Below are 23,181 nucleotides of genomic sequence, written 5' to 3'. Positions count from 1 at the left end.
TTCCCCCCATTATTTGTTGGTGGTGTTCTTACACTCCCGAGAGGACCCCAGGTTTCAGTACCTCGTGGGGAGGTCTGGGGCGAGAAAAACCAGGTCTGGGAGAAGTGGATTCCTCTTCGGATCAGGTTGCCTGCGGGGCTGGGGCTGGCCATCCTATTTCTCTTACCATTACATTTATAAGTAAGTTCTGGGCATTACCTCTGAGATTTAGGAACTGGGAGGTGACGAAGAGGAATGTGGGTTGTATACACCTTTCTCCCAGCCTCCGCCAACCTGAATCGAATCCCGTATTAGAAGAATAGTGAGTTTGAAGACCCTAAGGAGACTTTTTTTAAAAAGTCTTTATATATATACAATAAAAACCCAGTTTTAATGTAGGCATCAAGGGGGATGAAAATTCGAGTGTGTAGCAAGTGGGTGGGTGAGTAGGACCTAGAGCCTACCCCACGGTCGGGCTAAGCAAGGCCTCCTTCGCTCTAAGCCCGGTTTACTCTGGCTTTCCCTGAGGTGAGCCACTGGGCACCTAGGCCACTGAGGCCTGGCTCTCCCGCTAAGCGCTCGCTTGCTCGCTCGCCCGCTCGCCATGTTTGAACCCACGCGGGGGAGGCTGGTCTTCATGCTATAGATTACCTGAAAGTTTTCTTTAAGCACCTTTAATACACAACTAGCTCAGAAATCATTAAGAGACCTAGAGAAGGAGAAAAAAATACCCTCACACTCACCGGTAATAAGTGTTGACATGCAGCAAAAATCGATTGAGTGGAACTGAGGTGGTGGAGGTGGCGATGGCTGGAGGGGGTGGGGTGGGGGGGCGATCCGCGCAGGAGCGGGAGGGGCGAGGGGGCAGGCTCCACCCGCTCGGGAACTAGGCTTCCTCGGCTCTAGGGTAAAGAGAGGAGCTGCCTGGAGGGTGAGTGAGTAGCCTGTGAGTCCTGGACGAAGCCGGAATGGAAGTCCAGAGAAGGTACTGGAGGTGTTTGAGACGGGCCAATCTTCTGTCCCAAGTCTCCGCCCCCGGTCTGAACCTCTGAAGTCGGGGAAGTGCTAACTCTTTATTTATATTTATTTATTTATTATTTATTTTTCACTTTGATCTCCTCTAACAGAATTCAAGTTGGGCCAACAAACTAGGCTGAGACTCACCTCTTTAAACGTAGGCTCCCAAGTCACGCTGGGTTAGACCAGCCGGAGAAGTAAACCCAGCCAACTGCCCTCTGCGGCCCTTCCAGGCAGGATCCCCAAATCTTTTACCCAGTTCGCTCCCCCTCTCAGCTCTCAGAGAGACACCGACTGGCTCCCCCACTCCACCCCCCCTTCCCTGTTCCAGAAGGCAAAGTCCGCCTTGGGTGACGGCTTTCCTCTCCACTGCTCTCAAGGGAACAAGGACGGAGGTGACCCTCGTCCAAAGGCCTTCTTCTATCTGCCCCCCACCGCCGCGTGATCCCGGCCCAGGACAGGGGCAAAGCTTTCAAGAGAAAGAAAGTTAATGTGCACGGAGCACTTGATCTTAAATCGGGGATATTATCTGCGATCTGTTTAAACAGCAGCCGCAGATCCTCGCAGAACAAAGACTCGGCGTCTGAGCTCCGAAAGCTCCTAGGTAGAGTTTCGGTGAGATAAAAAGAACTTAAGCGCAAAACGCCGGCTTTCTTGGCTTCAGAAAACCGGAGGCCACTTTTCTCTACCAGTTCCCTGGGTGGTGTTTGTCCTAGCGTACTGTGGGGGGCGGGGCTGGAGTGAGGGGCAAGAATAACAAAAGGCCCCAGCACACCCTCGGGTGACCCTCCCGGCGCCTAGGCCGTGAAGTCTTATGGAGTTAGCCTTATTTGCTACTATTGGTTACGAAATCAAATTTCACATTTAACAAAAAGGAGCTAAACCGCTGCGTTGGAAGGAGGGCTTAAAGTTCTTTCAAACACACTCACATGGACCTCATTCCCTGTTTAGGTGTCAGAGCATGGGGGGGAGGGCCCAGGCTGTAATTCATCTTGATTTGCTTCATTGTCCTGCAGTTTGCAAACTATAATCCTGTATAATTTCAGGAACAAGCAGGTTTAGAATTAATGGGTCAATATTATTTAAAACAAAACACAGGGAGCATGACCTTTGCCTCAACTACATATTGCTCTACAAGGCCCAGGAAACTCCACTCTAACCCTCGACCCCTGGGTTCTTTGACACACTGAAACTGCTGTGGTTATTAGAAATGGTCTTTGTTTCTTTCCATGTCTCCAAAGGACTTGGAAATAGTAATACAATATAAATGAAGGATCTCTCTACTTAAGCCTCAGAGATAAACGTGGAGGCCTAAATATTTTGAACTGAAGGTGTTTCCTTGTAAATTTATTATAGATGTGTCCCTTCTAAGAAGTTTATGTGTGTAAACTGTATATATGTACACACTCCCATATTTCTCCGGAACAGTTGGCTGGAGGTGTGGTTTCCCCTCTGACTGAGTGAGCTTAGGAATCATTCCAAGCTGGTTGGCATACTTCAAAATTTCTTTCACCTTTCTTCTTTCTCTGGTATTATTTGTTAACAACAATGGCATCTTATGGAGTTAGGCCAAAAAAAAAAAAAAAAAAAAATCAGAGACACACAACACGTTGGCTCCCCCACCTCCTCAGCACCCTCCTTTTCCTCTTAGTTTCCAGCGAATGGCTGGAATCTATTTCTATTGAATTTAAATACTGCCCTGTATGTTTGAAGAGGCAGGCGGAGGAAACTGGTTTGTTTAGGAGGCAGTGACTGAGGCACCCTGGCCAGGTGACAGAGAAAGGGAGAAAGAATCCACACCAATTTGTATGCAGTATATTTTACTCCCAAGAAATAAAACACATTTTTTTTCATATTTGCTGAAAAGTAAAACGATAATATCGTACGAAATGTTATACACAGGAGAGTTGTACATAGCAGTTTCAGAGACAATGCATCCACCAGAGAAACTATTCTAGAACTTATATTCACACATTTTTTTATAATAATAATATGTTAGAAACATACAGTGTGGCATTTAGTATATACATTCCTTTGCTCGCAAGCGAAAATTCTAGCCGATTCTGTATAACATGCTTTCTTTTAAAGCCTAGACTTTAAAAACACTGTCGTGATAGTACTAACAACTGCTTTTATAAAATTAATTTGACATTTCGATATATATACATCCTTTCAGTCATTTTAATGTTAACAATGCTAAACTTAAAAAATAACAAGCTTATAGTAATGTTAAAATGTCATATCCAGTCAAACATTTGTTGGTGTGCGCCTTCTCGCAACTGTTGGAAATAACTTTTAGCGAAAGATGTCAGACCCTTGGGGGGCGTTCCTTTGAAATCAAAGGCGCCCTCTTTTTGAATTCAGTGGTTTCTTTTCCTCCGGCTATCTCCTTTTTCCTCTTCCCTTCCGTAGTGCACACGACCTTCTAGCACAATTCTCAGTCTTTCTGGGGGCAGAGTTGCCCCCTCCGACAGTCCTCGGATCCCCGCGCCCCGGGCGCGGTTCACACCGGCCGGTCGACTGCGTACTGGCAAGCACTCAGGTTGGAGGCCGGGTTCTGCACGCTGGCGTAGCCGAAGCTCGAGTGCTGCTTCGCTTTCAGTCTCAGGCTGGCCAGGCTCGAGTTACAAGTGTCCCTATAAACGTACGGAGGAGTCGGCGGCGCGTAAGGACAGGCGGGCGTCGGCACCGCGGAATTCAGCGACGGGCTGCTCAGGTTGTTCAAGTTATTCAGGCTATTGAGGCTGGAGCCCGGGACGCCGGTCACCGCGGAGGGCACCATGCTGGACGACATACTCATGGAGGAGATGGAGTTGGGCGGGGAGAACATGCTCTGCGACGACAGGGGGTTGACGTTCATCGAGTTGAAGAAGGGGAAGCTCTTGGTGGACAGGGACGCCGACGTGAGGCCCTTGGCGGCCCAGTTGTTGTAGGAGTAGCCGGGGTACATGTCGTCGTAGGGTTGCATGAGCCCGTTGAACTGCGGCCCGAAGCCGTTCTTGCACAGCTCGGCCTGCTGGTTGCGCTCGCGCTTCCTCCACTTGGCCCGGCGATTCTTGAACCAAACCTGGGGTAGTGGGGATAAGGGGTGAGACGGGGGACACAGAGACAATGATTAGTTAAAAAAAAACAAAAACACCTCGTACACACAGAGTGCCAGAGGCCAACCCGGGTCACACTCTTGCTGCCTGCCCCGCGTCCGTCCCTGCGGTCTACAAGCCACTGAGAATAGTGAAAACAGTACTGGCTGGCGCTTGTCCCAGGCCTTGGTAAAGCTCCGAGGCCTGGTTCTCTGCAGCTCGAGAGCCTGGGCCCTGACCTGTGCCGCAATGCCCGGTGGAACGCCTGACTGCCTACCGGTCGCTCGATCCCCCCCAACCTAGGCCCTACCTGGGGTCCAAACACACTGCAAAACAAACAGGGCCATTCCCGGACCCTGCAAACTTGCTTCCGTTCCAAAGCCACAGATCCAGCGATGAGGACCTGAGGCACTGAGAGGGCACCCACTCTCCTCCCACACAACCCCTCCCTCCCCCCCAGCACCTCCATGCTCGCCCCCCACCCCCACCCCCACCCAACCAACGCGCTAGGACCCGGATGCGACACCCTTTCTTTCCTAGAAAAACAACCAAATAAAAGGCAAAAAAGCCCACCTCCTCGTCTGCTCGTGAAATTCCAGGAGCTGGGCAAACTGGGAATCCGGAACCAGCCTGTCCACAGCCCTCCACCTCCCTCCGTTTTGTTCTGTACCGTCCCACTCCCACCCAGGCCTCGCCAGCTACCGGCTCAGCTCGGGACAGGACCAGTGCAGTCGTTCGTTCGGCTTTGCGGGAGGCTACTCCAGCTGGCCAGCCCCCAACCCCGCGTCCGGTGGCCCCGCCACAACCCCTCTTCCAATCCACACCGGGCCCACCAGTCGCCCCCAGACAGCGGCTTTTGTGTATTGGAGCGAGGCCTGGCCCAGCAGCTCAGAGCTGACACTGGTGATGTTTCACATTACACATCTCCGTCGCGCCCAGCCGTCTAATCCGCTTTTTTTTTTCTTTTTCCTTTCATTCTTGATTTCCTTTTTTTTTTCTCTCCCCCTTCCTCTTTGCACTCGATTGCTATAAAAAGCAAGCCTCACGCACTTGGCTGAACAAGGGAGAGCTCCTGCAAGTGGAACAAGCACCCGCTGCCGAGGAACGGGGCCGCAGAGAAGCGGGTGGGGTGGGAGGGCTCTCCCCGGGGATTTCAGTGAAAGACAAATTGTGTCTTTATTTTAATCACTTGTCATTTCTACTCCAGGCCTTCTAAACTTTGACCAGGCGAGGAGAATACGTGCAAGGCCCATCGTTCCCTGATGCGAAAGAAAGCTAGAGAAAGACTGACCTTGCTCAAAACCACGCGGGCCCAGCACGAGCGCTGGCTCCCGCAGTTAAACTAAAACCACTCTCCGCTGCTTCCCGGCTCCTTTATCAGCCGGCACAGCCACTAGCCAGCAGCCGTGCCGCGCTCAGTGTCTTCCTTCTCTTGGCTTTGGGAATACACTGTAGTTTTTATTTTCGTTGTAGTTTAATATTCTTTTTCTTTTTGCTCCCCCTTCTTTCCCCCCCCTTTCTTTCTTCTACACAGACTGCGTTTTATAAAACAGCGATCTCTGGAGTTTTCTGGGTTCCATTTTTCCTCTTTCAGAATCTTAACAATTTTGGAAATTCCCACCGACCGGCGTTAAACCAGGATACTGCTACCGGGTAATTTATTTAAGCTTTTTTTTTTTTTTTCCAGTCCGTAAAGGAGCAGATTTGCTACAGAGTAAAGGTAAGCTCTCTTTATAAATCTATAACTATAATTAAGGGAGGGATGTTGAGTACAGCCTTCAAAGAGCTGAACTTCCTCGAGAAGATAAATAAACCAAATTAAACCGTCTTTCTTCTCCTTTCTTTCTAAAAGTGCTAGCAGTACAGTCGTTACTTCCAAGGATTACAAAACTAGGTAGTTGAGTGTGAGAGAAATCTGAATGGCTGGAAAAACCCGCCCCGGAAAAGACCTGGGAGCAACTCTTGCTAGCCGCGGAGAGAAAAGGCTGGGCCCGGCTGGGCGCGAAGGTTCTCCAGTGAGGCCAACCCTTGCGTGTTTCTGGAGGGTTTTCTTGTTCTAGGCGCACAGGTTGGAGCCTGTTCACAGCTCCTGGCGGGGAGGGATTTTATTGGCGCTCGCCTGGCGACGGCAAGCCGGGAACACAATGCCCTTTGCTGAGGAATGCCCGCGCGGCTCAGCTTGGGAGGGAGCCGGGTGGCCCGGCAGAGAGCGGGTGAGGCTCTCGGCGCCTGCGCCAGGCCAGCCGCTCCGTCTGGGAACCGGGAGCCGTAACCCCGGGCACACTTGCCGCCTGGAAGCCTCCGGCCTTGGCTGCTTGTAAAGCTGCTTCCCACCGGCGCCCAGCTGCCCTTGCACCCACCACTTCCACCGCCACCCCCGCGCTGCAGGGTCTGAAGCTAAGGCCTTCCCCTCAGTTCTCCCAGACTGGGTGCTGGTTCCTACCCGGACTCGGGCTTCCGTAAGGTTGGTCCACACGGCGATTTCTTCGCGAGTGGACATGTCTGGGTAGCGGTTTCTCTGGAAAGTGGCTTCCAGCTCCTGCAGCTGCTGGCTAGTGAAATGAGTCCTCTGCCGGCGTTGCCGCTTCTTCTTGGAGGGGTCCTCGGCTCCCACATCCTCATTCTTTCCCTGCTGGCCCTTATCTTTCTCTGAAACAGCAAAACAAAACAGAACAAAAAAGAAACACACACAGTTTCGGTTAGGTTCCCGCTTGCAAAACGTGAGCTCCTAACCGGGTCGGGTGGCAGAGATGGCACCGGGAGCCCGGCTGCTGGATGGGGACAGGGCTGTGCCCGGCGACTCAGTTCCATAGGGAGCGCTGCGTCTGGGGGTGAGCAGTGGAAGTGTGGGTGTGTGCGCCCCGTTTCCTCCCCTCCCCCAGCGCCGCACGTTTTATTTACACGTTTATCTCACTGAGGCGGTACACTCGTTTTTATAGCCTTTGCTCGCAAGCATACAGCCCTGAGAAGACACATCTTTCAAGACACGCACATGTGCGTGGTTTACAGACAACACCCCCCAAAACCTCAGATTTCCTCACTGTTTTGGAAGGCTAGGAAGGTGGATGTTGGGATACAGGTAGGAATCCAGGTTGGCCAGCTCTTCACCGGGTGGGGGGTTAGGTCTCGTTGCCAAGGGCCTTTCTAAGCAGTTTCAGAAATACTTTTTAAAGGAGGGAGGCTCCTTGGGAGGTAAAGGCCAACAAGAGAATAGGGGTAGAGGTGGGGCGGCCCCTGAACGTCCTTGGATCTAAATGCTGAGGCATTTGTGACCTGAAAAAAACCCAAGGTAGACACGGTGGCGTGTGCCGGATTACTCTCGCCACAGGAACCAAGTCGGTGGGGGACCGAATGGAAGGGACAGGGTCACTAGAATTACGGCTCCCGGAAGTTCTGCGTTGAGCTCACAGAACGACCACTCCCACCACGCCTCCCCCAGGAGGGGGCGACTTCCTCGGGGATCAAGAGGACCAGGAGGCGCCGGGGGGCTGCGCTCAAGTGTCCGTGGGGCAGCGCGGCGCCTTACCTGAGGCTTCAGGGCTGGAAGTGTCGGAGATGGTGTGCACCTCCAGTCTGTGTTTGGAGGAGTCCAGGGAGCGGGGCTGACCAGGGGCCAGGACCGAAGCCATGGCTAACGCCTGGGGATGGTGACAGAAGGGTGAGGAGGCGGCCGACAGCTTAGTCCCGGCTGCTCGGTGCTCCAAGGGCAGCGGGCCTTTCATGCAGTTCATGGACGAGGGAGTGCGGCACGCTATGAGTCCCGGGCTACCGCCCGCCGAGCCCCGGTGGCCGCCGGTTCTGGGTGGCACTCTAGACGCCGAGTGTCCCCGTGTTAGCCGAGACGGCAGAGATAGGGGACGCAACCCCTGCCGAGTCCTCCAGCCAAGTTCCCCCCGTCTTCTCCAGCTGCAGGCTCCAGCCAAAAGTGTTCGGCAGCCGAAAGTCAGGGGGGTCAACGGAGACTTGGGGACGTGGGCAGGAGGGAGCCGCTGCGAGCCTCTTAAGGGAGCCGACTTCCACGATCCAAAGCGAAACAAGAATGGGCAAAGACCCTTCTCTTGCCTCCCTCCCTCCCCCAGATACCCCTCCAATAAGGACAGTTACGGGCGCGCTCTGCCCGCCCCCCGCGCTGCAGCCCTGACAGCGATGTGTCAAGAGTGACAGGGACAGGTAGCTGATATTAGATCCCCCGCGGCGGCTGCAGCCGCCACGGCCACGGCGCGGGCCTCCGAGCACACCCTCCGCGGCGCGCACGCACACCCCCCTCGGGCCGTCGAGCTGGAGCCGGGCTCCCGCCGCAGCTCAGCTCCAGACACCCCGGCGAGCGACGGACAAGATCTGTGGCTCCGTGTTTCCCTGTTGGCCTAACATCTTAAAACCAGAGGCGGGCTTCCTGGTGGCGAGACGTCACTCTGCGGCGGCCCTCCCCAGCTCTCCCCGCCTCCGCCTCCTCCCAGACCCTTCTCGGGGTCGGAGTGACGTGGCTCCACACCAATCGCGAGGCCCTGAGCCGCGGCAGAGGGATGGTTCTGTCTGCACCTATCAGCAGTGCGAGGCCCAACTAATTCCAGGCTGTGCCCACCGGGTCTACACAGGCGCGCTCCTGGGAATTCTGCTCCCGCCCGGCCAAAGGCAACCCGGCTTTTGGTTAGGGCTGGAAGGTGGAGAGAGGAGGCTTGGGGTCGGAGGGCTGGGGAAAAAAGAAAAGTCGAGGACCAAAAGGTACAAGGTTCAGCAAGCACCCCCTTTTCTCTTCCTTTTGTGTCTCACCACATCCATTTCTAGACCAGAGTTCCCCCACACCCCGGGCCAGGACAGAAAGGAGATGTGCTACCTAAAGCTATGAAGTTAAAAACACCAGCAAATCACCTTTCCCCATCTTAATTCCGCCCCCCACCCCGTTCGCCTGTCGGGTGAATGTCGCGCTAATCTGAGGAAGCTTTACTTTAATTGCAAAGAAGACAGAGTCTTGAAAAGGCAGGCTAATAAATTAGAAATCGAGAAGAAAATGGACCCGTCAAAAGGAAATTACCTTGACTTTAGTCGAACAACTGCTTGGTGGTTCACTCTGGATTTATACATGAATAAAAAGTCGCCTCAAATCACGTCCTCTGTAATGCTTATTAGTCCCCAGACAGAAAACTCACAATAGAGTAGAAACCCTAACCCAGCGCTTTCGAAATGCTGAAAGCTTATCCATTCTGCTTAACGTTGATTAAGACACATCCTAGATCTTTCAAATTCCTTGTACACTGTATTAAGTTCGTCCTAGCCAGAGAGAGCTATGCTTTAAATTCGACTCCCTTGTTTACTTTATTATCAATCAGATTCAAATCCAGGCTTTAGCCCGTAGAATCAACAACCTTGAGCTAATTATATAGAAAATATGCCTTAATGAATTTCCATACAATTAAGGACGTTGCCAAATGACCAATTTCAAGGATGATTTTTAACAGTCATTTTCTTTTCCTAGGGAGCTCAAGGAGTAGACAGAAACAGTAGGTTTGTGCTGGGGTGGGGGGGAGAGGGGAGAAGGGGGGGTGCAGCCTAGAGGACTGCCCAACCAGGACAAGCAAAGTTTTTTTCATTTGTATAAAACAAAATAGGTCACGCGGGGAGGCATCAGCACGGTGCAGCATTATTCCAAAGGAAATATAAGTTCCAAAGCAAAAAATTCAAACACATTCAAAATAATTTTTTTTTCTCTAAATTCTTTGTGGGACTAGAAGGGAGGAGTCTGCTCAGTGTTGGAGCTCTTACCTAGCTCTCAGGAGGTTCTGGGCTTGAGATCTAGTCACACACACACACACACACACACACACACACACACACACACACACACACACACACACACCACCTTTTGTCCCCCAGCCTAGGTCAGCTAAAGAACACAAAGCAAACCTATCCCTCTCCCCCGGTTTCTGCATTGGTGATTGTTTTACCCTGGAGTTAGTGTTATCATCCCTGAGCATAATTTGTTTGACATTACAGTCAATGATTTGCAACGCCAGCCAGTATAAGGAATCTTCAGCAGATTCCCTCCTAGCCCTTATTCACAAGGTTGGGGAACTTAGCCTGGCACTAAGCAGATGAAACTGACTACAGATATATTTATAACATTTGTCTCTCTTCTACCCTTAACCCCCCCCCCCCCATGCTATCAACAATTCTTCCCATCTTAAATACTCAAGACCATCCAAAGGACCAACACGAGAATTATTTCCAGTCTCGTCACACCACTGTCATTCCATTTTGAGAATCTGTCTACTAGGAGACATTTCTTCATAAGCTTTAGGTCAGCATTCTTGGTTTCTAACCATTTATTCTGCCTCATCCTGTCCTGCCCACACACAAACACACACACACACACACACACACACACACACACACACACCTGCTCAGAGCAGAACACAAGCCCTTGTGGCAGGGCTGCGTTAACTGAGACTCATACATCCAGCTATATTAGGTCCTGCAACCTTATCACTAAATTATACACATTACACCAGCAGCCTGTTGGTAAAGAAGGTTAAATTAATTTACATTCTACTCATTATCTGGTGCTTAAATGACGCATTTTATCCCTGAGATTTGGCGGGCCAATCTCCTTCTCAGACCCCACAGCGTTTCACTGAAGACAATGTTCTTACATTTGTAGTGGGTTTTATCTGATAAGACTCTAATTTGCTTAAGTCTTTTAAATAAGGGTTTTAAATGTTTCTAGCCATTTTCTTATTGAATTTCCTCTAATTCCCTCAAGATCATAAAGTATATGTGTAAAGTAAATATTTTTCTCCCGTGCACTTGCCAGCAAATGACCTATAACTAAGTCAATATGAATCTTTTCTGCCCAATATGTTTACTAATCATATTCTAGTTTCTTCTTTTAAACCCCATCATAACTGTGGGTATCACGATACAACAGCCCATTAATGCTTCATTTCATGATAGACTCCACTGCATCAAGAATGAAAGATTCTCTACTTTGATGGGCATACTCTCTTTTGCCTTAAGATTTGAATCCTGAAGTGTCAAAAAACAGTTGTTTTTGTTGTTGTTGATTTGTTTGTTTTTGAGGCTGGGGACCTTTTTGAAGACTTATTTTTCTGTAAAACTGAGAAGGTGCAAAGAGCCATATAGATTTCCAACATCATCTTGCATTCAACCCAGAGACTTTCAGCTTATGCTCTGGTGGTTCCACTCCTCTGGTAGAACATTATATAGAAACACACACACACACACACACACACACACCCTGCCTCAACTAGACCCCCAAATGGATGGAAAACCCAAGGGTAAGTGGTTTTTCCTCATAGTGCCAAATTATGGGAGATTTTGGAAAGATGCAGATGTACAGACAGCCAAGTCTAAACAGATAAAAACTTTAGATTGTGTGGAATTATTAATGTCAAGAGAATAAAGGCATCCAAGCAGCATTTAGAGAATACTGATTAAAGTAAAAACAATCGCACATCATTGAGGTATATTCATGTATACATCTGTTCACACACACGCATGTATGTACATGAGCACACATATACACAAACAACTGATTCAAATGTATTTAAAAATATTTTTCACAGTCAATGGACCCTGTCCTACTTGCTTTATATATGCCAAGCAGTTCTGATAGGATGTCACCTTCCCAGGACCCAAAGGGTTCATGCCAGAATAGGTTGTGGAGGTGTGTGATGGAGACCAAGAAATGCTTTGCAGTGGAGACTTGCGGGTGGTGACCAAGTTTTGGAGTTGTAATCAGCTTGAGATTTGTGGACAGTCACCGGTGACTTAGACCAAGAAGAGGTAGGATAGTCAAATCACACGTTCAGTGCGTTCAGTACTACTGTGAACCCACGCTCTTGACTCTAGAAATGATGGTGACTTCAGCCATCATCAAAGAAGTTTTCTATTCAAGAAACAAACAAAAAAAAAGGAAAAGAAAGAAAAAGAAAAAAGTAAAGGGGAGTGAGGGAGCCTGGGCTCTGTCTTGTGTCCTCCTTGGACCCAAGGAAAGGAAGCCTCCTGTTAGGAGACACTCGCAGCCCCATCAGTTGGGGTTTCTTGCTTACTCCTTCTGAGAAAGACCCTCCAGGAGGGAGGTCCGTGACACAAGGTCAGGCGCGTTTTGAGCTGGTATTTGCCACTGATTGATGACCCGTCTTAAAGTCTTATTTAATTTCACACTCTTTAGTGTTAGTTGAGCAAAGTCCCTGGAGCCATCCCATCCCCATCCCGGTGAGCAGTAGGTCTGGGCAGTCCCTTTTGGTGGTTATGGTATGGGCTGAGACTGAATAGTCAATCCTCCAATTTTGTAAAGATTCTGCCCTCAGAACGCCCCTGGAAGATGGCTCAATTAGAGGTCTCCCTGAACTGCCAGGTCATCAGGAGGGGTGTGTATAGCCCCCGCAGGTGTCTCAAGGACTAGGCCTGGCCAGGACTTGGCCACAGGATGGGCAGTGACTGTGTGGGTGGGTAGTGTTGGGCACAGAGGTCAGAGGCATCCTGGCACTGTACCCAGAGAAGTGACCTTTATTCCCTTTCAACTGAGAGGGCTTTGTTTTTAGACACCAGGCTTGAAAAGATCCCCCCTCCCATGAAAGTGACCACCCCTCCCCAAATTAAAAGCTTCAGAGTGGATGATTTTTCTCGTTCCCTAAACACAACAAGAAGTTCAGGTTTGTCAGAGAGGAGAGTTCTGTTGTAAAAGCAGAAGGCTGAAGATGAACTACCATTGCAGCCCCATGAAAACATCCCGCTACCTCCCAGTCTAACTGTTCGTCCTCTTGAAGTGGTTTGGGGTGACAGCCTAGGGAGGTATCAGGGTGCCACTGAGAGGTATCCCCCACTGCCCAGTGAGAAAAGCGGAAGAAAGTGGGAGGAAGGGGGTGCTGGCATGTCTAACCCAGGAACAGCTAATGTCCCCTCACATGTTTGCCCCTGAGCATGGCAGGTTTACTAGGCACTCATTTAATTTCTAGAAAGCACCACTTGACTGGGCCATGAGATCGGTATACTTAAATGTGACGTAGGGGTGTGGAGAAGAGAGAGAGAGGGAGACAAGAAAGGGAGAGAGGGGAGAGGAGGAGAGGGAAGCTGAGGAGAGCAAGGCCGCCGGGAAGAGAAGGAACATGAAAATAAATATAGACATATCCAGGTTTGGAGACTGGGAAGTGCGAGCCGCTAACTGAAGTCACTTAAAAAAAATAATTGGATTAAACCAATCCTCTCTCTCCAGCTCATGTTCTCCTCCTTTTCCTTTCTCTCCCTCTCCCCCTTTTTTTCTGTTTTTTTTTTTTTTCCTCTCCCAGACATGCTGGTAGCTAACATACAGCATTAGTTGCCATGGTGACCATAAATCACATAAATCCAAAAATACCCACCTATAATCTGAGATGAAGCTTTTATTTCCCTAGCGAAATAATATTTTAAAAGCTGTCAGCTGACAAAAAAAAAAAAAAAAAAAAAAGGAACCCACCTCATTGTAGTAACCTTCGTAATGTATTACTCTAAAGGTTTAAATTAAAATGTCAGCCCGTTCAAAACATGCTGGGAGAATCTTGGGCACTCCGTGTCAGATCCTCACAAAGACGTGGAGGACGCCATCACTCCTGATGGTTCCTCCACACACGCACACACTTGTGCATGAGCGTGTTCCAGTATGTTCTTCCCTACGCCTCAACTGCTTTAGTCTTAATGGACTCTAGGCACTGGTTTGTAAAAGGAGGGAGTGTCCTGTTGAGGCTTTTTAGGGGCCTTTTTGTGTCGCACGTGGGTCATTAATCCATCTGGGGGTGGGTGATCTTTGGATGGCTTTTGGATGGGTGCATCTTAAAGAAGTTCAGAAGAAAGAGAAAAGAGCCGGAGAAAGCAAAGCTGCATTCTGGAGAGCTGAGCGGTCTAGCGCGGTGGTTAGCGAAGTTCAGAAAGAATTGGGTCCTTGTCTCCCACCCCTGCCTTCTTTCCCAGGGGAAGAAACTTTCCCGGTTGGAGTCCCCGGGGAGGGGCCTGCGGCTGCAGTTGGGCCTTTTGTCTTCTAACTTGGGCTTGTTGTCTTTTGCCTATCTTGGATTACAGGGTATTCGCCTAGATGAAGAGCCATTAATTACCCATTCAGTCAATATTAGGAAGACGACAAAGCTTTTTACATAGGATTAAGAAGACATCAGATTGTTCCATTAGTATATTCCTGCTCACGAATAAGCTTTCGTTATACATTTCCTTTTCCCCGGAGTCGCGCTAACAACTGCTGCATATATTAACAGCAGCCTGTGCCGAGCCACAGCCTAAGCGAGCTAAAGAAACTTTGAGTGAGAATGGAGGCGGCCGGAAGGAACGCCACCTGCAAAGAACGCTTGCCACCGGTCATCAGGGACGAACTACCTGGACAGCTGGTACTATTTCCCGCTGGGGCTGGGGGTTGGAAACCACTGGCAGAGAGGCCGCTTCTTGCCAGCACGCTGCAGGTTTAATGGTGGTGGAGGTGGTGTCCAGTGGGGGGGAAAAGAAAACAGATAACTGCCACCACCCAGCTCTCCGGTCGCTTTGCTTTTTCAAGGCTCAGATCTCCTTCAGCTAGCACCTGTACCTTGCCTCCTCGTCACAGCCAAGATCTCTCTCCACTTTCTCAGGGCTCAGATCCCTGCCCCAGGCACCACCATTTTGCATTTGCGACCCGCTGGTTTAAATGGCTCTCCTTAGGCCTCCCGTTTAAAGGGGCTTCATAGTGGCGAAGGGAAACCGAACCGTTGGCGTTTGTGGCTACGTTAGAAGTCCACATAGCTCGAGCTTCGCCAGCATTTTCTAATAATGTGAGTGGGGGGGACCCAAGAAGGAAGCCGTGCCCATTCGAGGGCCAGAGTTTACCCACATCCTCCAAAAGATTGAGCTGGCACCCCGGGAGACGGGGTGTGTGGGGACCCAGGATATGGGGAGGGACCCTAGAGTTTCCTTCCTAGGCCAGGGAAAATCTGGGACTTGGTGCGATCAGAATACTTTCAGCCCAGCCATTCTGTCAAAGCTATTTAAAAATTAATGGCGTGGCGCGGGGTAGGGGGAAGCGGGTGAAGGGCTGGCCGTCTGTCACAGGGCGAACTGGACAGGCTTTGAGGCCAAGCGGGCGGGCAGCGCTGTGGGCCTCTTCTGCCCTACTCTACTGCAGCGACTCCCAAAGGTTCTGCACACTGTTCTCTTCCTGAAGGTCAAGACCATTTTAAGAGTTCCTAAAAAACTCCGAGAAGTCCTCAGCTGGCCTCTGCTCCTTTCTGAGGGACCGGCCAAAATGCCTCCCTCTCCTGGGACCAGGCCATCTCTCTACTTTGCTAACCCCTCTCCACCCCTGCACTGCCTCCAGTTTCCAGATTTGAGCCTGATGGTAGGTATCAAGGAGCCTGGCTTAGGTTGGATGCGAACTGGGGTCCCCCTTAAGGAACACCTAGCCGTGGTGGGTGTTTGAGGGAGGAGAGGTACGAGTCATCCCTGAGCATCAGAGCTCTCTCTTTGTCATCACATGCCACTTAAAACCATGTTTTCCATTTTAAAATAAAAGAAACCCCTAAAGCACAGACAATAAATCCCAATCAGAAGTTTGCATATTCTGTAAATTATTTTTGTAATATCTAAAAGGTACTTAACTCTAATGACCTTCCTGCAGTGACTGAGGCTTTTGCTTACTCATGTATGACATCTTCCCCCCCCCCCAATCTATCAATACACACACACACACACACACACACACACACACACACACACACACACACACGACCAGTAAAATCAAGGCTTTCAGTATCTCTTCCCATTACATGCCTCTATCAAATTAATGTCATTAAACGTGTTTGGACAGCAATTTTTCCTATCGGTCCATAGATAGAAAAACAGATGTTTTGGCAATGTGAGAAGAGGAGTCTTTCATACACGCTTTAGAACAGTCCGGCCTCCAAATAAAGGCTATTCATTCTCTCTCTCTCTCTCTCTCTCTCTCTCTCTCTCATTCTTCTCTTCCTCTTCCTCCTTTTAACATTTTCTATTTCTTTTCTTTCTCCTATTATTAAAAGCGAATGCCAGGGCACTTAACAGTGGGGACTGGACTCAGTAGGCTCCGGCCGCATTCTGCCCGCCTAACAAGGACCTCATCCCACCAAGGACTCTTTGAAGGGGTCCTGCGTCGATCAGCTATCTCAAAAGCAGGCCACCTAGCTTCAGAAACAATTCTTTGGGTCAACGAAATCAGGGTTGGGGGTGGGGGGTCGAGTCCCCGGGTCAAAGCCCGCAGGATGTAACTTGCCCTCTGCAAGGCGGACTGCCCACCCGCCCCCTGCGAAGTCACCTTCGAGCTGCCCTGGTCCGGCCAGAGCCGAGGCCGAGCTTGCACAAAGCATTCTCTCTGGGAGTCATCGCTGCTCTTGATTTTTAACCATTTCCCAAACATTCTCCGGTCTAATAATTTATTTTTACGACCGATTATCAAACAGAAGAAGAATTTAACACAATCTTAATGACAGAAATCACCCGACATTATCTCTACACTGCCCCTATTTAACTCCTTGGGGTTAATCCCGGACAAGTGAGCGTTTAACTGGCCCAGCAGGACAACTGAGGATGTGTGCAGTGTCCCGCGGCGAAGCTGCAGCTTGTTTTAGACGTTTTATTTCAACATAGGATGCTTTTCTCTCAGCAACACGGAGAAAGCCTTTGCTTTTTTTTGTGTTTTCTTCTTCTTCTTCTTCTTAGTAATACGTTCTGTTTACTTCATGGGAGTTCTAAATTACCCCCTCTGGCACACATTACATTGTGTCCTTACACTTTAATCCGGAAGGAGGGGGTTAGGGGCCGAGGGCTGTGGGGAGTTTTATCTCCTCCCACTATCAAAGGTCAACAACCTCCTAAGGTTGGGCACTTACTTATTACGCAGCCTGGAAAACCCGGAGAATAGAAAACCCCGTAAATTGGAACTTTACATGTTTTCCAAAAGAAGGCCTCTTCATCTCTTATATACATTATCTAAGGACAAATTTCTATTTCTCCAAGGCCTTGGCTGTGCGTGGGAGACTTTTTTTTTTTTTAAAGCTTTTGCCCAAGTCTTCAGACTGGTGTAGGATGAAATCAGCCAGCCAAGGAACCACACTATCCAAGCCCAACCCACAGTAGTTAGTACAGCAGGGGGTCTCTCTGACAGAAGCTCACCACCGCAGCTGCCCTCGTGTGCTGCGCACAGTTGCAGTCTCAGGCTCTGCAGGGCTGTTGTCCGAACCCAGACCCTCCCTCCGAAGCGAGCCTTCAACCCAACTTTACAGCGCTTGCCGGACGCGACAAACTGCACCCACAGGCCTGGGTGGGGCATGGCTGTGAGCTTTCAGGGGCCCTGGTGGTGCTGCGTGCAGTGGGGCCGGACGAGCGACAGAGGTCGCTGTTGGACCACTTTGCGCGCCAGCTGGAGCGGTCGCGGTAGGCTGGGGCGTGCGCAGGGGATCAGACCACAGGGAGAGAGAAAAGGGAGAGGTGTTGGGTCTCAGGAGTGCAGTATAATTTGTGGAAAGGAATTAAAGTCCCCGGGACGGCTGCTCCGCGTTCTACCCAGAAGCCAATTGTCTAAGGTCTGCAGCGGGGACACCGGCTCCGGCGGCTTCGCCCGCCCTGCGCTCCACCGGAGGCCCGGAGGCCCGGAGGCGGGAGCCCGGCGCGCGGCCTGCGCTGCCCTCCCCCTTACCATTGGCGCCGGGATGCTGCCGCGGGAACAGCTTGCTGCTGGCCGCCTCTTTCCGGCTCTCGGCAGAGTCCGTGAACTCGACCTTTTTGATTTCGGAGTCTTTGGAGAAGAGACATTCAACGGCCGCGGGCTGCACGCCTGGGCCGCGAGGGCGCCCGCCCCACGTGCGGTGGCAGGGGACGCCCGAGGGCGGCGGAAAGGAGCCCCGGGCGAGGGCCAGGGTTAGGGGGCGAGGCGGGACGGAGGAGAAAGAGGGACAGAGAGCAAAGACCCCATTAGAGAGGGACCGATCGCTGTGCCCAGCCCTGGGGACCCCGGGCAACACCCAGTGCGGACGGTGATCCGTCCCTGGGCCACTCGACCGGCAGCCCGGAGGAGTGTCAGGGCCATCCTCGCTGCTTCACCTGAGCCCAAACCTCCCCCCAAAGACCAGGCCGCGGCTGTGTTATACTGGTTTCTTTTTTTGCATAGACACCCCCCTGCCCCTGAGAAAGCTCCTGCTGTGGGGGGGGGGCCTCCTTACAGAGCCGGTGCCTTCCCCACCGCCCTAGTTTGGCGCAGTTCTCCCTTCCAAGGACCCGGGCTGGAGAAGTGGGCTCTTACCTAATTGCACACACGCCGACACTAGTTTGCGACAATTGGTCTCCATTCCCCGTTATCTGCAAAACAGAAGAGAGGCACGGCTTTGAGAAGTGGAGGCCGTCGGGAGCAGGAGGCCCAGAGGCGGCTACTTGCGGGGAGGTCAGGATCAACTCCCCCCGTTAACAGCCTACTAGGTGCTGGGGGTCAGGCGCGCTTCTGCCGCCCCAGAGCTTCTGGGAGCCGAGCAGCTCTTTCCAGCTTCGAATCCTGGACTCCCACCGATGTTTACCTTGAGGGATTTACGTCCCCAGTTGCTGGGGGGAAAGGCCCAGAGGTTAGGAAGCCATTAAAACCGCGGGCTTCTGGAGAAGCTACGTTCAAGGGCGCCTAGGCCGGGGAACAACCTTAAGCTTATACACAATTTGGGGGTGGGTAGAATAGACTTCTCTTTAGAGAGATCACCATTCAATAAGGTGTTAGTCAGTTTGAGCTCAGCAAACATTTGCAGAAGGCCAGAAAACAGCTTGCCCCGTCCCACAGAGCAACTTTCCCCCGTTTTCTGTATTTCTGAAAGGAAGGGAGTCTCGGCCAAGGGTGCTCCAGGAGCGAGCTGAATTAGGGCCTCTCATCCACCAGGAGCCGCGTTTCCATATTTAGCCACACTTTTCCCTGGAGATACTCATCCAGCCTTTTATTTACCCTAAAGTATGATTTAAGATCGTAGAGCTGAGATACGCGATGGGCTGAACAAGACGGGAGACCCGGGCAAGAGTTTCTGGAGGGGCCGCCAAGCCCAACGCACTGGGGAGGCTGCTCCTCCAGTCTCTCTGCCTTTCCCCGTCTCAGGCAAGCTAGATCCTTTTCAAATTTCCAACCGCAGCTCAGACAGCCAAGCTTTTGACGCGGCGGCCCCTTTTCTTTGCCACAGGCAAACCGGGAGAGGTGGGTGGCGGAGGGCTAGATGGAGTGGGTTGCTTTCAAGGCCAGAAAGAAAAGAAGGCGCTGCGCTTCTCGGGCCCCTTGAATCTCTGCTCCTGACTCTTGCTAACGAGGGTACGCCTGCAAGCGGAGGGTCCATTTCTCCTGGAGCCCAGGGCTGGAGGTGGCAGCCTGCTTTGCCAGGCTGGTCGAGGAGCAGAGGCAGGCCTAGGAGCACTGGGCCCAGTTTTAGCCTGAGTTGCATTTCCATACTCCTCAGCCTCTCCTGGAGCAACCCAAGCTCCAGGAGACTCTGGCCAAGGTCGCGCTGCCTGGAAAGAGGGGCCGCCCGGTGTGGTGGCCTGGGGATCCAAGAGTGGGGAGCCACCCGCAGTTCCCCCCACCAGCTAGTGAGCACCGGGGTGGGAGGGACCCTGCCGATCCTCGTGGACCCGTGGGCCCAGAAGTAGCAGTTTGGCGGCTCCAGATTTAGCGATTCTGCAGTAAAATCACAGGATTAGTCCCTGATTGAGATGTCTGTTCGGGAGATATTACAAAATTCATTATCACAGCTTTCTACTAACTCGATATGAAGTAACACAGATGGGATTTTATTAGTCCAGACTTCAAATGTTTACTTATGATAATTTCGGGGGAAATTTGCATGGCATCATCATTTCGATAATCTTTTTTTTTTTTTATATGTCTGAACTGGCTGCATTATTAGCCGGTAGCCACAGCATTGCAGATGGCAACTGCGTGTAGTTGTATTTATTTATTTATTATTTTTTTAAGGACTGAAATATACCGAAAAGAAAGACCTGATCCCTGGGTACAAAGTCGGTTACTACACATTCCCCGCACCCCCAAGCTTTGGTGCTGAAGACCAAACAAAGCAATAGGAAGCCAACCTTCAAGACCGGGTAGGCTTCAGCCTAAGGAATGAAAAGAAGATCAAGACGGTGTTCCATAGGTCCTTGCTACACGTCCTTCCTTGGGACTCTGAGATGCATTTTGCACCAACAGGAGTCCTGGGTTCTGAGACTTTAATTTTATGCCCCATATAATTACCAGGCCTAATAACTGGGTTCAGTCTAAATAACTGAGGATTTTTTTTTTAAAAGAGAGATCTTCAAGCCTTATCTGCTGATACTTAAACTTGCCCTATCAAGGCAGCTAAGGTGTGACAAATTTCACTGCCAGATTACAACAATGGTTTCGACGGCTAATCTCCACATTTTAGATAGGAGACGTTCCCTGATTTGAAGTTATTTTCATGCCAGAAGTTCACATTCTGGCTGGAATGTATATGCCAAGCAATCTGGTGTGGGTCAACTTCCATTCTATATCATGATCATGTTAAAAAGCACTACACAGCAATTAGCACGCACAGCACAGCTCTGGCCAGACAGACAGGCAAGCCCTAAGAAACGGAGCAGCTTGCTTAAAAACAATGTCTGATGAGCAAACACAAGAATGAAACAGTAGAAGAAACTACAGTTTTAATCATTCCAAAGAATCCCCATGTCACTGCTCCCCGTTTACTTTCTTATCCCAGAGCACAGCCGTTCATGGAAAGCTGAAAAATAAAAAGCACCGAGGACATATGTTTTAAATGAACTAAATTGGTGTGATTAGCCAGTAAATTAATTTGCAGTGGGTAATCATTTAAGGAAATTAAGACACCACTTTAACACAGCTCTGTATTTTAGCATGTGCCCAGCTCTACAGCTCGGTGGAATCTGGGCTTCTGGAGCATCAGAAGGGGAACAGTGCTCCACTTCCAGGACAAAGCAGGCAGCAACTTAAGCGTAGTTTTGCTGAGGCAAAGCAAAACATCCCACAAGTGAAGCAGCTACTTCATTTTTTTTTTTTAAACTAAAGTTCGATTATAGAAATCCCGTGCTCATTTTCAGTCACATCAACAAGAAAACAAATCCTCAATTCATTCTGGTTATGAGCTTTGTTTTTGTGAAATGATTGGTATATACGTTTTAAGTGGAGTTGCCTTCAAATGCTAGTTCATTTGATTAAAACATCTTTAGTTGTGATTACTGGTCTGAGAAGGATACAAAGAGACCTATTAAAATCAGATTACTTGTTCGGTAAGTAGTTTAGAATGTATGGATGCCTATTTTGTAATTCATAATAACAGAAGTTTCCCCGCATTTTAATTTGCCTTAATAAAATACAATACTCCTACACAACAGAAAAAAAAAGTCCCAGCTCCTAGTACAGTGTGATTTTTAAATTGTTTAGGGACGGTGATTAAATTGGAATAAAAATTAGTGTATTTCCCCTGTTTGGAATGGCATTTTTTACTTAGTTACCGGTTGCAAAAACAGTTGCTTCCCAGCATCCAGTTAAAATGCATCTCCTCAAGTACAAGATTGGAGTTGACTGGCGATCAATGTAAAGGATTTATAATCCGAAGTAATTGTGCCGGCTTGGCATCTAGGCCTGGCTCCCAGGTAATTCGCTTGGGCCTGAGAGGTCACTAACTGCCAGTTAAGATGGAATCTCTTTTTTCCAATGGGTAATGATGGGAAGGGACTAATCTATTCCAGTAGCCGAAACTTTGTAGCCGGCTCTTTATCTTGGGTCAGCTAATCCTCAGTCGGAGGATTCCTCCCTATCCTGTGGGCATCGAAATTTCAGGGAAGATGCCTCGTTTTAAATGCCAGCCATGTCAGGCTCCCCCTAGACTTCAGCGCCCGGCAGGATTGTTCTAGTGTCTGCCGCTGAGGACGAAACGGAGCAGGGCTCTGCAAGATCTGTTTGCCAACTGCGCTACCTCGGGAGAAACAAGCCGGGAGAGCCACAAATCACACAGGGCGGAGGTTCTCCAAAGTGGAACAAATTTCCAGACTCGCATTATCTCACAGCTCTGTGGGCGAGAGGGCCTCCACTTACCCGCTACCGGAGAGAGCGGCTGTCTCCGTGTCCCACCGCTTCCCAGGGTGACTGCCAGGCGGCGGGGAGGCTCGGGCTGCACAGCCAGCGCCGTGGAGCGGGCCTGGGGGGAACCGGCCGGATCGCGAGGGTGCCAAGTTCCGAGAGGGTCCACGCAGAGGGGGGGCTGCGAAAGCTAGCGGGCGCGGGCAGTTTCTGTCTGCTGCGCTCCAGCTTTCTCGCTCGGTCTCGCACTCTCTCTCCCCTCCCTTGCGCTCATCCCTCTCTCTCTTCCCTCCGCTCCGACTCCGTGTGCCGAGTGACGTGACGTCAGCAGAGATTCCACCAAACTCCAGTGCACAGTGGCGCGCGGGCGGGCGGGCGGCCGAGCCTGTTGTGCGCTGGGCGAGCAAGGAGCGAGCACAGCGCTTGGGCCACTGCGGGGCGCGGGGCGCGGGGGGCGGGGGGGGGGGAGCGTGCAGGGGCGACTAGGGCTGGGAAGTGAGGCCCTCGTGCCGGGGTAGCTGCGGTTCGGGGACAGAACCGGGTGTGTGTTTGGTGGGGGGGAGTGAGAAGGGGGGAGCCAGCGGAGCACCAGGGCTGGAGGCTTCCACAGGAGCTGGCTCAGTGGCTGGAGCTAGCACTTCAGCTGGGGTTCAAGAAGTGGGGGGGGGGGGAAGCGGCGGCGAAGAGAGAGGATAGGATGGAGGGGACGGGAAAGGATCGCGCGTCAAAGCCGGGGGCCCTTCTAAATCTGAGTGGGAGGGCCAGGGCCTGGGGAGACAGCCAACCTACCCGCGCGCACGGAGCAAAATCTGGGTTGCTTTTGAGGAAGGGACCAGGAAAGTGGCCCACGAAATGAAACAAAGGGCGGTGTGCCTTGGTTGGATCCGGCTGAGGCTTCGGGAGTGTGGGTGTGAGTGTGCGAGCGTGACCTCCTTTCAGGCCTGCAGAGCGCAGGAGACCCGGCTACGGCACAGAATGGCTGCAGGGGCTGTGGGAGGGAGGGAAGGG

At 51.0% G+C, this 23,181-nt stretch overlaps 1 protein-coding gene across 3 annotated transcripts; it reads right to left on the bottom strand.

Annotated features, from left to right (window-relative positions):
* Positions 1-2,799: 2,799 nt before the first annotated feature.
* On the bottom strand, positions 2,800-22,514 carry Pitx2 (paired like homeodomain 2). 3 transcript variants are annotated; one of them, XM_015993088.3, is made up of 5 exons: positions 22,189-22,514; positions 18,379-18,434; positions 17,776-17,913; positions 6,520-6,725; positions 2,800-4,063 (listed from the first exon to the last, which is right to left on the bottom strand). In XM_015993088.3, the coding sequence occupies exons 2-5, from the start codon at positions 18,422-18,424 to the stop codon at positions 3,500-3,502; spliced, it is 954 nt and encodes a 317-aa protein (XP_015848574.1). In that variant the 5' UTR covers positions 18,425-18,434; positions 22,189-22,514; the 3' UTR covers positions 2,800-3,499. The 3 variants fall into 3 exon arrangements, with proteins under 3 accessions (XP_015848574.1, XP_006970455.1, XP_006970454.1); XM_006970393.3 differs by lacking the exon at positions 17,776-17,913 and having other exon boundaries at positions 22,189-22,508; XM_006970392.3 differs by lacking the exons at positions 17,776-17,913; positions 18,379-18,434; positions 22,189-22,514 and adding an exon at positions 7,603-8,480.
* Positions 22,515-23,181: the final 667 nt, after the last annotated feature.

Source organism: Peromyscus maniculatus, chromosome 6 (genome assembly GCF_049852395.1).
Source record: "Peromyscus maniculatus bairdii isolate BWxNUB_F1_BW_parent chromosome 6, HU_Pman_BW_mat_3.1, whole genome shotgun sequence".
In the NCBI taxonomy this organism is placed as follows: Eukaryota; Metazoa; Chordata; class Mammalia; order Rodentia; family Cricetidae; genus Peromyscus; species Peromyscus maniculatus.
The sequence above is the reverse complement of the archived record's forward strand: the minus strand, read 5'-3'. Positions and strand labels throughout refer to the sequence as shown.